Source organism: Micromonas pusilla (assembly GCF_000151265.4).
Source record: "Micromonas pusilla CCMP1545 genomic scaffold MICPUCscaffold_3, whole genome shotgun sequence".
NCBI lineage: Eukaryota > Viridiplantae > Chlorophyta > Mamiellophyceae > Mamiellales > Mamiellaceae > Micromonas > Micromonas pusilla.
Window position 1 is genome coordinate 327,801 of NW_003315884.1, and position 13,262 is coordinate 341,062.

The 13,262-nt window shown below is 67.5% G+C and overlaps 9 protein-coding genes across 9 annotated transcripts; 3 read left to right on the top strand and 6 right to left on the bottom strand.

The window, feature by feature from the left end:
• Window positions 1-11: 11 nt before the first annotated feature.
• Window positions 12-1,255, bottom strand: MICPUCDRAFT_15293 (mitochondrial carrier family; the record flags this gene model as incomplete). The annotated part of the gene is made up of 3 exons (XM_003057115.1): window positions 12-354; window positions 418-589; window positions 745-1,255. The coding sequence occupies 3 exons, from the start codon at window positions 1,253-1,255 to the stop codon at window positions 12-14; spliced, it is 1,026 nt and encodes a 341-aa protein (XP_003057161.1).
• Window positions 1,256-1,662: 407 nt separating this feature from the next.
• IFT80 (intraflagellar transport protein 80) lies at window positions 1,663-4,243 on the top strand (the record flags this gene model as incomplete). The annotated part of the gene is made up of 4 exons (XM_003056653.1): window positions 1,663-1,896; window positions 1,984-2,661; window positions 2,731-3,006; window positions 3,191-4,243. The coding sequence occupies 4 exons, from the start codon at window positions 1,663-1,665 to the stop codon at window positions 4,241-4,243; spliced, it is 2,241 nt and encodes a 746-aa protein (XP_003056699.1).
• A 97-nt stretch (window positions 4,244-4,340) lies between these two features.
• MICPUCDRAFT_56015 (uncharacterized protein) lies at window positions 4,341-5,021 on the bottom strand (the record flags this gene model as incomplete). Its single annotated transcript, XM_003057116.1, has 1 exon — window positions 4,341-5,021. The coding sequence occupies one exon, from the start codon at window positions 5,019-5,021 to the stop codon at window positions 4,341-4,343; it is 681 nt and encodes a 226-aa protein (XP_003057162.1).
• A 260-nt stretch (window positions 5,022-5,281) lies between these two features.
• MICPUCDRAFT_38592 (uncharacterized protein) lies at window positions 5,282-5,917 on the bottom strand (the record flags this gene model as incomplete). The annotated part of the gene is made up of 1 exon (XM_003057117.1): window positions 5,282-5,917. The coding sequence occupies one exon, from the start codon at window positions 5,915-5,917 to the stop codon at window positions 5,282-5,284; it is 636 nt and encodes a 211-aa protein (XP_003057163.1).
• A 183-nt stretch (window positions 5,918-6,100) lies between these two features.
• MICPUCDRAFT_56017 (uncharacterized protein) lies at window positions 6,101-6,361 on the bottom strand (the record flags this gene model as incomplete). The annotated part of the gene is made up of 1 exon (XM_003057118.1): window positions 6,101-6,361. The coding sequence occupies one exon, from the start codon at window positions 6,359-6,361 to the stop codon at window positions 6,101-6,103; it is 261 nt and encodes an 86-aa protein (XP_003057164.1).
• A 133-nt stretch (window positions 6,362-6,494) lies between these two features.
• On the top strand, window positions 6,495-8,699 carry MICPUCDRAFT_38593 (uncharacterized protein; the record flags this gene model as incomplete). The annotated part of the gene is made up of 1 exon (XM_003056654.1): window positions 6,495-8,699. One exon carries the CDS (start codon window positions 6,495-6,497, stop codon window positions 8,697-8,699), a length of 2,205 nt encoding a protein of 734 aa, XP_003056700.1.
• A 49-nt stretch (window positions 8,700-8,748) lies between these two features.
• On the bottom strand, window positions 8,749-9,462 carry MICPUCDRAFT_56019 (uncharacterized protein; the record flags this gene model as incomplete). The annotated part of the gene is made up of 1 exon (XM_003057119.1): window positions 8,749-9,462. One exon carries the CDS (start codon window positions 9,460-9,462, stop codon window positions 8,749-8,751), a length of 714 nt encoding a protein of 237 aa, XP_003057165.1.
• A 299-nt stretch (window positions 9,463-9,761) lies between these two features.
• Window positions 9,762-10,982, top strand: MICPUCDRAFT_3527 (uncharacterized protein; the record flags this gene model as incomplete). The annotated part of the gene is made up of 1 exon (XM_003056655.1): window positions 9,762-10,982. A coding segment is annotated over one exon (1,221 nt), but the record flags the coding sequence as incomplete, so codon positions are not given.
• A 377-nt stretch (window positions 10,983-11,359) lies between these two features.
• MICPUCDRAFT_38595 (Multidrug/Oligosaccharidyl-lipid/Polysaccharide flippase superfamily) lies at window positions 11,360-12,939 on the bottom strand (the record flags this gene model as incomplete). The annotated part of the gene is made up of 3 exons (XM_003057120.1): window positions 11,360-11,614; window positions 11,734-12,449; window positions 12,567-12,939. The coding sequence occupies 3 exons, from the start codon at window positions 12,937-12,939 to the stop codon at window positions 11,360-11,362; spliced, it is 1,344 nt and encodes a 447-aa protein (XP_003057166.1).
• Between the last annotated feature and the right edge of the window lie 323 nt (window positions 12,940-13,262).

Here is a 13,262-nt window from a genome sequence, read left to right on the forward strand (position 1 = left end):
GATCGATCGAACTACACTTCTATCCGCGAGCTCCGTTTCAAGAACTCGTACGTCGTCACCATCGTCGTCCCCCAGATCGCGACGGACGTCATCCTCGGCCGCACGCCGCGCAGAAACCCCCGCGCGCCGTGCTCCCTGTACAGCTCCTTCGCCGTGGAAGTAAACGAGTGCGCCTCCCCCCCCGGCTGTCCGCTCAGCACCTGTAACCGCGTCTTCACGACGTCCAGCGGCGTCGTGAAGAACCCGCTCGTCATCCCCGCGCACACCCCGCTCGCTATCTGCACCCCCATCGCGACGGCGTCGGACGGCTCGGAATTCACGACCGCGGTAACGCCCGACGTCGACGCAAAATCACTTCCATCGTCGCCCCGACCGCCGCCGCCGCCGCCGCCGCCGCCGTACGCCTCCGGGACCAACCCCCACCCGATCCTCTGATACGTCCCGTACGCTCCCCACCACAGCGCGCTTCCCGGCACGAGCGTCACGATCGACGCGCCGAATCCACGGTATAGCCCCCGGACGCCTTCCGTTTTCACGATCGAGCTGATCGCGTGCCAGCCGTTCCGGTACCCCGTTAACGTCGTGGAGCCTGGAGTTGAAAGGCGTCAGGTGGAGTTGAAAGGCATCGAGGGCGGGGATTGAAAGCGAGGGATGGGCGGAGAGAGACGCCGGGAAAAGTCCTTAAGGATCGGCGTTCACCACGCCGACGCCGTCGTATGGGGACCAGTGTGACATAGAACGCACCCCCGTCCGCGGAGCGCACGACGACGCCCCTCGTCATCTGCCGCTGCGATATGATATCGATGGGCACGCCCAACACCTGCGAGCACATCGACGCGGTCGCGCCGCCGGCCGCGTCCGCGACCCCGTGCGCGATCGGGGGCAGATCGAACGTCTCGCACAGCCCCCTCGCGCGCGCTTTGACCACCTCGAGCGTGCTGAGGTAGACCATTCGTATGGGCAGCGTGCCGACGACGATGGTGCCGAAGCCTTGGTACAGACCGAAGAACCCTCTCTGTCGCACGACGTCTTTCACGATGCTGAGCCCGCCTTTGATGCTGCCGCTGCCGTCCACCATCTGCCGCGTCTTGATCACGCTGAGCGGGTACAGCGCGCAGGTGACGCACGAGAACATCCCCGCGCCGACGACGAAGAATTTCTTCTTATCGAGTCCCTCCCAGGTCACCTCGCGCGGGACGCCGCCGTTACCGGCGCCGCCGCTCGATCGCGGCGTCGACGGCGACGGGGCCGACATCGCGGGTCACTCACGAGATCGCGGGTCGCGGGCGAAGATCAGATCGCGCTCGGCATCGCGCGCTCGAACGCCGCGGGACCCGCGCCTGGCCGACTGCTGTGGGGAAGATGTCGCGACGCGTTCTATCCTCCGCGCGGCGCGCCGGATCGCCATTTTCGCGTTTGACCGTTCCTGCCTTGTGGTTTCAAACCACTGACCGATCGAGACAGCCGGTCAAACTGACCCGCACGTCTCCCAACTGACCGACGACGGGAGCGGACGCGCCGCTGATTTGAAATGCGCCCGCAGTCAACAACAGCGAAGCACATCATCATCGCGAGGTCGGCACGAGCTCCGCGCGCGCGGCCGCCGGCGTCCGCGGCGGACTTCGCGCGACCGCCCGCCCGCGCGCCGCGCGACCGACCGACATGAAGCTCAAGGTGAAGCCCACGGCGGGCGCGCCGAGGCACGGCGACGTCTGCGCGGTCGTCGCGTGGAACTCCGCCAGCGAGCTGTACAGCGCGGGCGACGACAAGCAGATCTTACGGTTCGACGTCAACGGCGACGCGCGAGGGAAGGTGTGCGACCTGGACGCGTACGTCGTCGACATGGCGTGGCACCCGGGCGGCGCGAAGTCCTCCGGGAGCGGCGGCGAGACGCGCGTCGCGGGAGGAGGAGGCGGCGTTGGAGGCGGCGGCCCGGGAGACGCGCATTCGTTCGCGCTCGGCTGCTCGGACGGCGTCGTCAAGATGATGACGCGAGGCGGGATGGTGGAGAGAGCGTTCGAGGCGCACCGCGGCGCGGTCACGAGCGTCTGCTGGAACGACGACGGCACCGCGCTGTTGACCACCGGCGAGGACGGCGCGGCGAAGGTGTGGAGCAGGAACGGCGCGCTGCGCGTCGCGCTGGAGCAGAGAGACGCCGCGATCTATTGCGCGTCGTGGTCGCGCGACGGCGACGCCGTCGCGTTCGGCTGCGGCAAGGAGCTCCTCGTGAAGCCTCTCAACCCGGGCGCGAAGACGTTGAGATGGAAAGCGCACGACGGCGTCGTGCTCTCCTGCGACTGGTGCGCCCTCACGCGCGTCATCGTCAGCGGCGGCGAGGACTGCCGCTATAAAACCTGGGACGAGCACGGGTTGCTGCTGTTTCAGTCGTCGCGACTCGACCACGTCGTCGCGTCGGTGCGGTGGAACCCCGCGGGCGACGCGTTCGCGGTCGGGTCGTTCGACTCGATCACGCTGTGCGACGCGACCGGTTTCACGTCGGGGAAGACGCCGGTCGACGCCGGGACGGTGTTGAAGCTGGCGTGGTCCCCGGACGGCGCGTCCGTCGCGGGCGCGGGCGGGAACGGCGCCGTCGTCTTCGGCTCCGTCGCGGAGCGACGGATCGAGTCGTGCGGATTCGCGGCGACGCTGATCGCGCCGGACGTCGTGCGCGTGACGGACGTGGAGGGAGGGGGTGCCGTAGGGGGTGCCGTAGGGGGTGCCGAGGCACAGCGCGGCGACCTCGACCTGAGCTTCCGCGGCGACAGAGTCGTGAAGATGGCCGCGGGGCACGGGTACCTGCTCGTCGCGAGCTCCGCCGGCGCGGTGAGCGTGCGTCAGCGCGGGCGGATGAACGCCCCGCGGACGATCGACGTCAGAGACGTCGCGACGTTGCTGATCCCCGGCAAGACGTGCTTCCTGTGCGTCACCAGCGGCGGCTCGTGCGCGGTGTACTCGTACGAGGGCAGGAAGACGAGCGACTTGCGCGCCGCCGGGTTGCGTCCGGAGGTGCGTTCTATACACTGGTCCCCATACGACCGCGTCGGCGTGGTGAACGCCGATCCTTAAGGACTTTGCCCGGCGTGTCTCTCCGCCCACCCCTCGCTTTCAATCCCCGCCCTCGGCGCCTTTCAACTCCACCTGACGCCTTTGAACTCCACCCCGACAATCGCTCGTATGGAACGACCCTGAGCTTTTGAACGATCGCTCCGTCGCTCTCGCGCCGGACGCGTGCGTTTTCATCGACCGACCGTCCTCGCGCGTCGTGCGGTTTCTGGACGTCGCGAACGGCCGCGCGCTCGCCGGGGACGAAAACGCGATCGCGCATCACGCGGAGATCACGCGCGTCGTCGTGAACCAGGTGGGATCCGCGCAGGACCGGAAGGTTGCGTTCGTGGACGTGAATCGAGACGTGCACGTCGCGTCGGCGTTCGGCGGCGGCGTCGCCGTCAAACTCGGCGGGATGGTCGACAGCGTGCTGTTCGCGGACGTCACGGACGCGCTCGCGGCGATGGTGGACCAGAGGCTCGTCGTGTGGCTGCACCCGAACGCGGCGTTCGTGGACAAGGACGTCGTGGACGCGACGAAGATCACGCGCGAGGGCGACTTTGGTAAGCTGCCGGCGTTGACGTCGTTTCGCGACGGCTCGCGCGCGACGATTCGCAGGATCGACGGCGCGTCGATTCACGTCACCGTGTCGCCTCATCTTCCGACGCTCCACGCGCACCTCATCACCGGCGCGTTCGACAAGGCGATTCGGTTGTGTCGGTTCGTGAAGGAAGAGAGCCTGTGGGCGTGCGTCGCGGTGGCGGCGGTGGCGGCGAAGGATTTACGCGCCGCGGAGGTGGCCTACGCCGCGTGCGAAGCCGTGGAGAAGGTTCGTTTCCTTCGCAACGCGAGGGAGATTTCGAGCGCGGAGGGGCGGAACGCGGAGCTCGCGCTGTTCCGAAGGAAGCCGGACGAGGCGGAGGCGATCTTGCTGCACGCGGGGTTGATTTACCGGGCGATCGACGCGCGCGTGCGGCTGTTCGACTGGCGGCGCGCGCTCGATTTGGCGACCAAGCACGGGATGCACGTCGACACGGTGTTGTACCACCGGAGAGCGTACTTGAAGTCCGCGGGGAGGAAAGAGACGGACGGCGCGTTTTTGGACGCGATGCGCGCCGTGGACGTCAGCGAAGAGGCCGTGCTCGCGAAGATCGCGGAGGAGAGAGAGCGAGAAGGGACGGGGAGGAAGACGCGGTGACGACGACGACGCGAGCTTATAGAGTCTCGTCAATCGACGATTCATAAGTTGACCTTATTCTTAAAAAGCGCCGCCAGGGTACGCACGCGTCGGTCTGCTAGTGATCGTCCGCACGCTTGATCGGCCACGGGCGAATCACCCACTCCTTCGACGGGTCGATCCTCCCGTCGCCGTCGCGGTCGAACACCTTGAATATCAAGTCCATCGCCGCCGGGTCGAGCGTTTTCGCTTGCGATATCAATCCGTCGCGTTTGGCCCCGCCCGCGCAACTCGAGATGGCCCTCAGCAGATCGTCCTTCGACCGCACGTCGCCGCCGTACCCGTCCCCTTCATCCCCCTCGCCGTCGCCCGCGCCCGTGCCTTTCGCGCGCATGACGTCGTCCAGATCGTCCATGCGATTCAGGACGAACCTGAGCGCGCGCAAGTCGTCAGCGCGCTTCGCCGCGGCGCCGCCCGGGGACCAATACGTCCGCATGAACGCGAGCCACGTCGTGGAAGAGACGCACGCGAGACCGCCGGTGAGCCCCCAGAATATCGCCGGGCTCGCCTCTTCGAACCCGTGCGTGAGGTTCATCCCGGCGAGCGACGCGGGGACGGCGATCACGGTCATCGCGAGCGTCGCGATCGTCGCCTGGAGGTTCAGACGCACCGTCCGGTTTCGAACGCCGTCGAGGTAGAGCTCCCAAACCTCCCTCGTGCTCTCCACCGACTGCGCGATCTCCGCGAGCTCGCCGCCCGCGGCGCGTATCCTCCACAGGTGCGTCTGGAGGAGGCCCATGACAGCGGCGCGGCGGCGCGCGTCGGGCGGGCGCGGGTCCGCCTCCGCGGCGGCGGCGTCCGCGTCGCGAAGACCCGGGTCCGCCGCGGGGTCCCGGTCCGGGTCCGGGTCCGCCGCGGGGTCGGGGTCGTTCTGTGCGAGCGAACGTCGGGGTGGAGTTGAAAGGCGTCAGATGGCGGAGTTGAAAGGCGTCGAGGGAGGTGTGTCGGGATTGAAACCGAGGTGTAAGCGGAGAGGAGAATCGCCGGGAAGACAAGTCCTTAAGAAACGGCGTTCACCGCGCCGACGCGGTCGTATGGGAACCAGTGTGAGATGACAGAACGCGCCTCCTCCTCCGACTGCGGCCGGTACGCCGTCCGCGAGCACTTCGGTAAGAGCGCGTCCACGCGCTCGTCGCTTTTCATCGCGTCTTGAATCGCGTGGTGCGCCTCTTTGATGTCCGCCTCCAGCGACGTCATCGCTCGGCGCAGCGGCAGCAGACGCTGGAACCCGGCTTCGCCTTGCGCGCCTTGGACCTTCAACTCGTCCGTGATGGAATCCAAACAGTACTCCGCGAGAAGCTTCACCCTGCGCAGTTTCTGGTGGTAATACCCCGTCGCCTCGTCCAAGACGCACTCGAGCGCTCGCAACGGGAAGTCGTCCACCGCGATCGCGGACTCGTTCAGCTTGGCGTGCGCGTCGTCCGCGTGCGCGACGGTGCCCGCGGCGGGGACCGCGCCGGCGAGCGGGCCCGCGGACGCGCCGGCGCCCGACGCGGCGGGAATGGCGTCTCGAGCGCTCACCGCGCGCGCGATCGCGACCGCCGCGGCTTTCGGGGACGCGCGGTGCGCGTCCACGAGCATCGCGCAGTCCGCGCCGATGACCGCGCTGAAGGGCTGGAACCGGACGATGAGCATGCTGTCCCCGCGACCCGCCTGACGAATGGATGGATGGGATTCGGAGACGAAACGTGAGATTAATCGATCGATCGACGGACGACGACGCGGGTCGACGCGCGGCGCGATGGAGCGAGAGCGCGCGAGAGAGAGCGAACGCGGCGAGCGCGCGATTGCCGTCGTCGCGTCGCGTCGCGAAGGGCGTCAAAGGCGTCGCACCGGTCGCGCCGTGAGCGTCGCGGGCGTGTCCCCGAACGATCCCGTCCTCTCCAGAAGCGGCGCGTCGCGCGGGAGGAGATGTCTGAGGAGCCCGTCGTCGCCCTGACCGATGCGCACCGCGCGATGCCACGCGCGGCCGTTGTTGTCCACCTTGAGCGCGTAGAGCTCCTTGGGCGCGGCGCCGGGCGCGGAGCGCGCGGCGGCGCCGAGCGCGCGGCGGAACGCGCGCGACGCCGCGGACGCCATGGCCGCGCCGCGAGATGAAGTGCGGCCACCATCAGAACGGGCGCCATCGAAAAAACCACGCAGTCGAAAACTAACATTCCCGACCCGGGCGCCGTCCTTCACAGCGAAGCGCCCCGGGCGAGCGAGCGGGTTCATGGCGACGGCGCGGTCCGCGGCGTGCGCGCGATGGACGGCGCCGAAGGACCGACGCGCGAGGCGAGAGTCCGTCGACGCGCCGCGATGGGCCCCCGGACTCGGAACCGTCGGCGTTTCACCAGATTCTTCTTCTCGGAACGCGCGACGACGAACGTGTTCGTCGCGCGCGTCGTCGACACCGCCGCCGACGCCGGTGGCGAGAGACGCGCCGCCGCGGTGGTCGCTCGTCCACGCGCGCGCGGTCGCGGCGATCGTCCACGTCGTGTTCGGCGGCGCCGACGCGCAGAAAGTCACACGGAAGGCGCTGCGACCGGAGTGGCGCGGACCGGACGGCGGGGAGGAGGACGACGCGCATCGATCATCATCGGAGGCGCTTCGCGGGTGGCCGGGCGACGCGCGCGGCGGCGGCGTGAACAACGCCGAGCGCGTCGCGATCGCGGACGCGATCCTGGGCGTCGAGGCGTCGCGGCTGCGGCTCGCGTATCGCGCGTTATCGCGTCTGCGCGCGCGGGGTGGGGAAGAAGAAGGAGACGCGCGGTGTGTCGCCGCGCTCGCCGCGATCGTTCGCGATTGCGGCGTCGACGACGACGACGACGACGACGACGACGACGACGACGCCCGCGATCCCCCCGACCGCGCGGCGTGCGCCTCGGCCGCGGAGGCGATGCTCGCGTCGTACTGGGCGGTCGCGGACGACGACGACGACGCCGACGCGGACGGCGTCGACGCGCGCCGCCGCGCGGCGACGTCGACGCCGACGCGGCGGCTGTCCCCCGGCGCTCTGGACGCGCTCCTCCTCGCCGAAAATAACGAAAATGATCCCGTACAGGTAGTCGCCCCCCCCGCGGACCCCGCCGCGAATATCGCGGTCGAGCACTCCCTCCCCGCGTGGCTCGCGCGACGGTTCGTGTCGCAGCACGGCGTCGACGGCGCGTCCGCGCTCGCGGCGTCGCTTCGTCTTCGCGGCCCGGTGATCGCGCGCGCGAACCTCGCGCGGTGCGCGTCGGTTTCGGCGCTCGCGGAGAAGTTGCGCGAAGAACGCGTTCGGACAGAGCGGCTCGCAACGTCGGACGCCACGTCGGACACCACGTCGGACGGGTCGCTCTCGCTCTTGCGGCGGCTCTCGCGCGGCGCCCCGGACGCGCTCGCGCTCCCCGATGGACGGCCCAAGGTGGGCGGGATCTTCGGGCTGCGGTGCTACCGAGACGGCGCGTTCGAGGTGCAGGACGCGGGGTCGCAGTGCGTCGCGGCGGCGGCGGCGGAGGCGGTGCTCGCGTCCGCGGCGGCGGCGTCGGCGTCGGACGCTGCCACGTCAGATCGGACTGTCGGACACTCACTTCGGACGTGGCGCGTGCTCGACGCGTGCGCGGGGAACGGCGGGAAGGCGCTCGCGATCGCGTCAGCGCTGTCTCGCGGCGACGCGCCGGGCGTTCGCGCGTTCGCGATCGACTGCCACGACGTCGACGAGCGACGGCTGCGGCACCTGAGAGCCGCCGCGGCGCGCGCGGGATTCGGCGAGGGCGAGGATGGGAATTCTCGAACCGTCGCGGGGGAGATACGAACCGTCGACAGCGCGATGCTTCGCGCGGTCGCCCGCGGCGAGCTCCCGGCGTACGACGCCGTGCTCGTGGACGCGCCGTGCTCGTCCACGGGCGCGTTGCGGCGCTTCCCTTCCCTGAGGTGGACGCTGGACGAAAGCAAAACGTCCGAGACGGAAACGGAGACGGAATCGGAAACGGAAACGTCCTCATCCCGAGTGTTACTCGAGTATTGGAACACCCCAGACGCCGCGTACGACGCGGACGCGGTTGGCGTCGACGGTCACGCGCCGGTGAGCGACGCGTCGTGGCCGGCGCTGCAGCGGAGGGTGCTCGCGCGTTTCGCCGGCTGCGTCGCCGCCGACGGCGGCGCTCTCGTCTACGCGACGTGTTCGCTCCTGGACGCGGAGAACGTCGGCGTGTCGCGATGGTTCGAGCGCGCGAAGTGGACGACGGGCGCGGGCGAGGGCGCGGACGCGTCAGGGGAAGATGTCGATTTCGTAACGTTCGAGCCCGATCCGTTTCCGCGCGGGTGGCCGGGGGAGGAGGACGCCGACGCGCGCGCGACGCACGAGGTCGCGCTCCGGCCGGACGCGCACGGTTGCGACGGGTTTTACATCGCGCGGTGGCGGAGGCGGCGGAAGGTTAGGTTTAGTTTAGATTAGGGTTATAATCATCATAATCATAATCGACGCGCGCGATGACGCTACAGTACTACTTCGGCACCGCGTCCTCTACGAATAGGTGCCCCAACACGTCCGGGAGCTCGTGTATCCTGTGTATCGCGTGGTCCGCCTCTTCGCACACGATCTCCGAGCCGCAGTCGCGGTGGTGCTTCCCGACGAGCACCGTCCTCCACCCCACCTTCTTCGCCGTCTTCACGTTGCTCACGGAGTCGTCCAGGAACAAACACGCGGACGGGTCGTCGCACTTCGCGATCTTCATCGCCGCCACGTACGCCTCCTCGTCGTGCTTCGTGACCCAGTCCACGGCTCTGACGTCGATGATGTCCTCGAAAAAGTGTCCGACGCCCAACAGCTCCAAGCACCTCTCCGCGTGATGCTTCACGCTCGCGGTGAAGACGTACTTCGGAATCGTGGGGTCCATGCGCTCCAGCATCGCGACCAGCTCCGGGTCCGGGCCGATGTGCTCGTGCAGCGGGATGTCGTGCGCGTGGTGGAGGTACTCCTCTAGCATGTCGTCGTCGAAGTAGATGGACGGCTCCTGCTGCATCCCTCGCAGGCACGTCCCCCACTTCTTGTACAGCTCGTACGCGTGCCCGGGCTTCATGGACATCCGGTCGGAGCAGAACGACTCGATCTTCTCCGTGATCATGTTCGCGACGCGCCAGTCGTTCTTGTACAGGCAGTCGTCGCAGTCGAAGAAGACGACCGCGGGTTTCGCGCGGTCGCCGTTCGTCGTCGCCATCGTCGTCGTCGTCGTCGACGTCGCGCGTCGGTCGCGCCGGCGCGCGGTGGTGAAGGCCCCGCTGGGCGACGACGCGTCGCGGAGACGGAGTGTTCGAGTGAAAGACGCGGCCGCGCGTGTCCCGTGAACGACGCGGGTCAGCATGCACGCCGCCGCGGTGCGTCGGAGTGTGGTGGTGGGTGGATGGACGAGTCGCGATCGACGTCGAGTGAGAGTCCAGAGTACTCCTCGCCTCGGAGCGTTCAAAACGAATCCGACAGACGACGCCGCGCGCGCCCCGCGTCGCCGCGATGGCGACCCTGAAGTGGCGCTCGGACTTCGACAAGTTCGTCGTCGTCTCGAACTTCGAGAAGCGCGGGTGGGAGCGCTGGCGCGACCCCGGCCCGGACGCCGCGGACGCCGGCGCGGCGGACGCGCATCAGACCTCATCATCGTGGAACGTCTACTGGGCGAACGTGCACGCGGCGAAGCATCTCTTCCACCCCTCCGCGGAGTCGCGCCTGGGCGATCATCAGGTCGTGAACCACTTCCCGAACCACTACGAGCTCACGCGCAAGGACCTCATGGTGAAGAACGTGAAGCGATACCGAAAAGAGCTCGAGAAGGAGGCGGCGCTCGCCGCGGCGTTGCGAGGAAACGGACTCGGCGGCGTCGCGGTCCCGACGCCGACGGACCACCTCGACTTCGTCCCGCTCACGTTCTCGCTTCCCGCGGACTACTCGCTGTTCGCGGAGGAGTTCAGACGCGGCGGCGGCGACAACGCGCGCGCGACAAACGCGACGACGTGGATCATGAAGCCGACGGGGAAGGCGCAGGGGAAGGGCATCTTCCTCGTGAACAAGCTCGCGCAGGTGAAGCGATGGGCCAACACCGGCGGTGCGCTCGCGGCAAATAATTCAGCGGCGCACTCGACGTCGAATAAACATCAAAGCGATCGGGATAAGACCGAACCGCCCGCGCAGGAGGCGTACATAGTGTCTCGATACGTCCACAACCCGCTGCTGATCGGCGGGAAGAAGTTCGACCTCAGGCTGTACGTGACCGTGACGTCGTACCGACCGCTGCGCGCGTTCATCTCGAAACTCGGGTTCGCGAGGTTTTGCAACGTGAAATACAGCGGCGACGTCGCGGACATCGACAACCCGTTCGTGCACCTCACGAACGTCGCGATACAGAAGAGGGGCGAGGAGTACAACGAGTCGCACGGGAACAAGTGGCCGCTGCGCGATCTCCGTCTGCACTTGGAGTCCACGCGAGGAAAGACCGCGACGGACGCGTTATTCGCCGCGATGCGCGACTGCGTGACGCACTCGCTGCGCGCGGTGAGCAACGTCATGGTCAACGACCGGCACTGCTTCGAGCTGTACGGGTACGACCTTCTCGTCGACGAGTCCTTGAAGCCGTGGTTGATCGAGGTAAACGCGTCGCCGTCGCTCAGCGCGACGACGGAGGCGGACAGGAGGTTGAAGTGCAGGGTGATACGAGACGCGTTGCTGGTGGCGGTGCCGCCCGGGAAGTTGGACGCGAAACCGCGGGACGGGGGGAAACGCGGCGTCGGGGTGGGGGCGGGGGGTAACGGAGGCCACGGCGGCCTCGGCGGCGTCCCGCCGGAGGCTGCGGAGACGCTGGAGCTTCTCGTGGACGAGGCTGCGGAGACGGCGGCGAGGGAGGAACGCGAGTTCGCGAGGGCGGCGAGGAAATCCGCCGCGCGGAATAAGAGCGGCGCGGATCGATGACAGGACGCGACGTACATCACCTTCTTTTAGCGCGGTAGAATGAATTAGCTTAGAATCATAAGCAACAAGACAACAACCTAAGGGTACATAGGGCGACTAATTAATAACCTGCGTAATATAAAGTAAGTAGTCAACGAAGCGCGATCGATCGCTCGCGCGCGTCACGCGGCTTTTGCCTTGCGCATGTTCCGCGGCGCGATAGGCCCGTCGTAAAAGTGATGCCGGAGCCCGAACGCCAGCCTCGAGACGTTAAACACGAAGAAGCAGCACCACACGCCCTCCACGGTGGACCCCCACAGCTGCAGCGCGCCCAGCATCAGCGTCGTGGACACGAGCATCCCCCCCGCCAGCCGCGGAAACGCCTGATGCCCTTGCATCAGACCCTCCGCGACGAACACGAGACCGTTGAGCGGCATCTGCGGGGTCGTTCCGAATGTTCATCGGTCAGTTGAAAGAGGACGTGGTCAAATGTTGAAACCGGGCGATGGGTGAAAAACTTTTGTCTGGAACGCACCTGTAACGCGCCGATCATCACCGGCCCGCGCGCCATCGCCTGCACGTTTTCCAGCGGCGTGAAAAACTTGAGCGCGGGCAGCGCCGCGAGCTGCACGCACGCCAAGAACGTCCCCAGCAATAAACCCCATACAAGCAGCCGGTCCGCGCACGTCTTCGCCGCCTCCGCGCCGCCTCCTCCGTCAAGCGCCGCGTTGAGCTTCTGCGGGATGAGAATGCTCGCCAGCGTCGACAGCGCGAGGACGGCGATGAGGCACAGCTGGAACATCTGCGCGGAGACTGTGTGCGCCGCCGCGGCGGTCCCCGTGGCGTCCATCGTGAGTATCGCGCGCATCACGGCGAGAAACGTGATGTTCTGCGCGATGGACCGCATCTGCACCGCCGCGCCGCCCACCATGAGCTTCCCTATGTTCCCCCAACTCGGCACCCGCATCAGCGAGTTCAGAGTGACGATCCCGCGCTTCAGCATCGTGCTGAGGTACAACGTCGCGGACATCACCTCGGACGCGGACGTCGCCATCGCCGCGCCCGCCACCCCCATCGCCTTGATGAACCCTCCGCCGAAGATGAGCAGCGGGTCCAGCACCAGGTTCACCGTCTGGCTCAGAAGCGTTATCTTCATCGGCGTCGTGACGTCCAGCGTGCCTCGAAACGCGGCGAAACCGACGGTGGAGACGATCGCGGGGACGAACGTCAGCGCGCGCCAGCCGATGTACGGCGCCGCCATGGCCGCCGTCTCTGCGGGCGATGGATGGATGATGCCGTGCGTCGGTCGGTCAGTTGAAAGGGGATCGGAAGGGGGACGCGATCAAACGTTGAAACCGAGCGGCGGGTGAAAATATGCACGCGACGCACCCGACCCGGGGACGACGCCGACGACGGACAGCGCGCCGGCGCGGAACACGGTCAACAGGGCCATCCCGAAGACGCCCACGAGAGAGGCGACGAAGATGGCCTCGCCGGTCGCGCGCTGGACCTCCTCCGTGTCGCCGCTCGCCGCGGCCTTCGCGACGACGGGCGCTATGATGGACGGCACGAACGAGATTATCCAAAACGCGCTCTGAAACACTTGGTTCGCCGCTCCCTGCGACGCGAGCGCGACCGCGCTGCCCATGCGACCGACCCAGAAGACGTCCACGGCGCCGACCATCGGGATGATGAGGAAGTTCAGCATCGCGGGGACGAAGAGCTTCAAGATTTGCTTATCCAGCGCGTCGTTCGCGGGCATCGCGTCCCTGACGAGCTCGTCGAAGGTTTTGGTTTTCGTCCCCGCGCCGACGTCGTCGTCGACACCGGTACCGGTCGACGACGACGTCGGCGCGGGGACGAAAACCAAAACCTTCGACGAGCTCGTCAGGGACGCGATGCCCGCGAACGACGCGCTGGATAAGCAAATCTTGAAGCTCTTCGTCCCCGCGATGCTGAACTTCCTCATCATCCCGATGGTCGGCGCCGTGGACGTCTTCTGGGTCGGTCGCATGGGCAGCGCGGTCGCGCTCGCGTCGCAGGGAGCGGCGAACCAAGTGTTTCAGAGCGCGTTTTGGATAATCT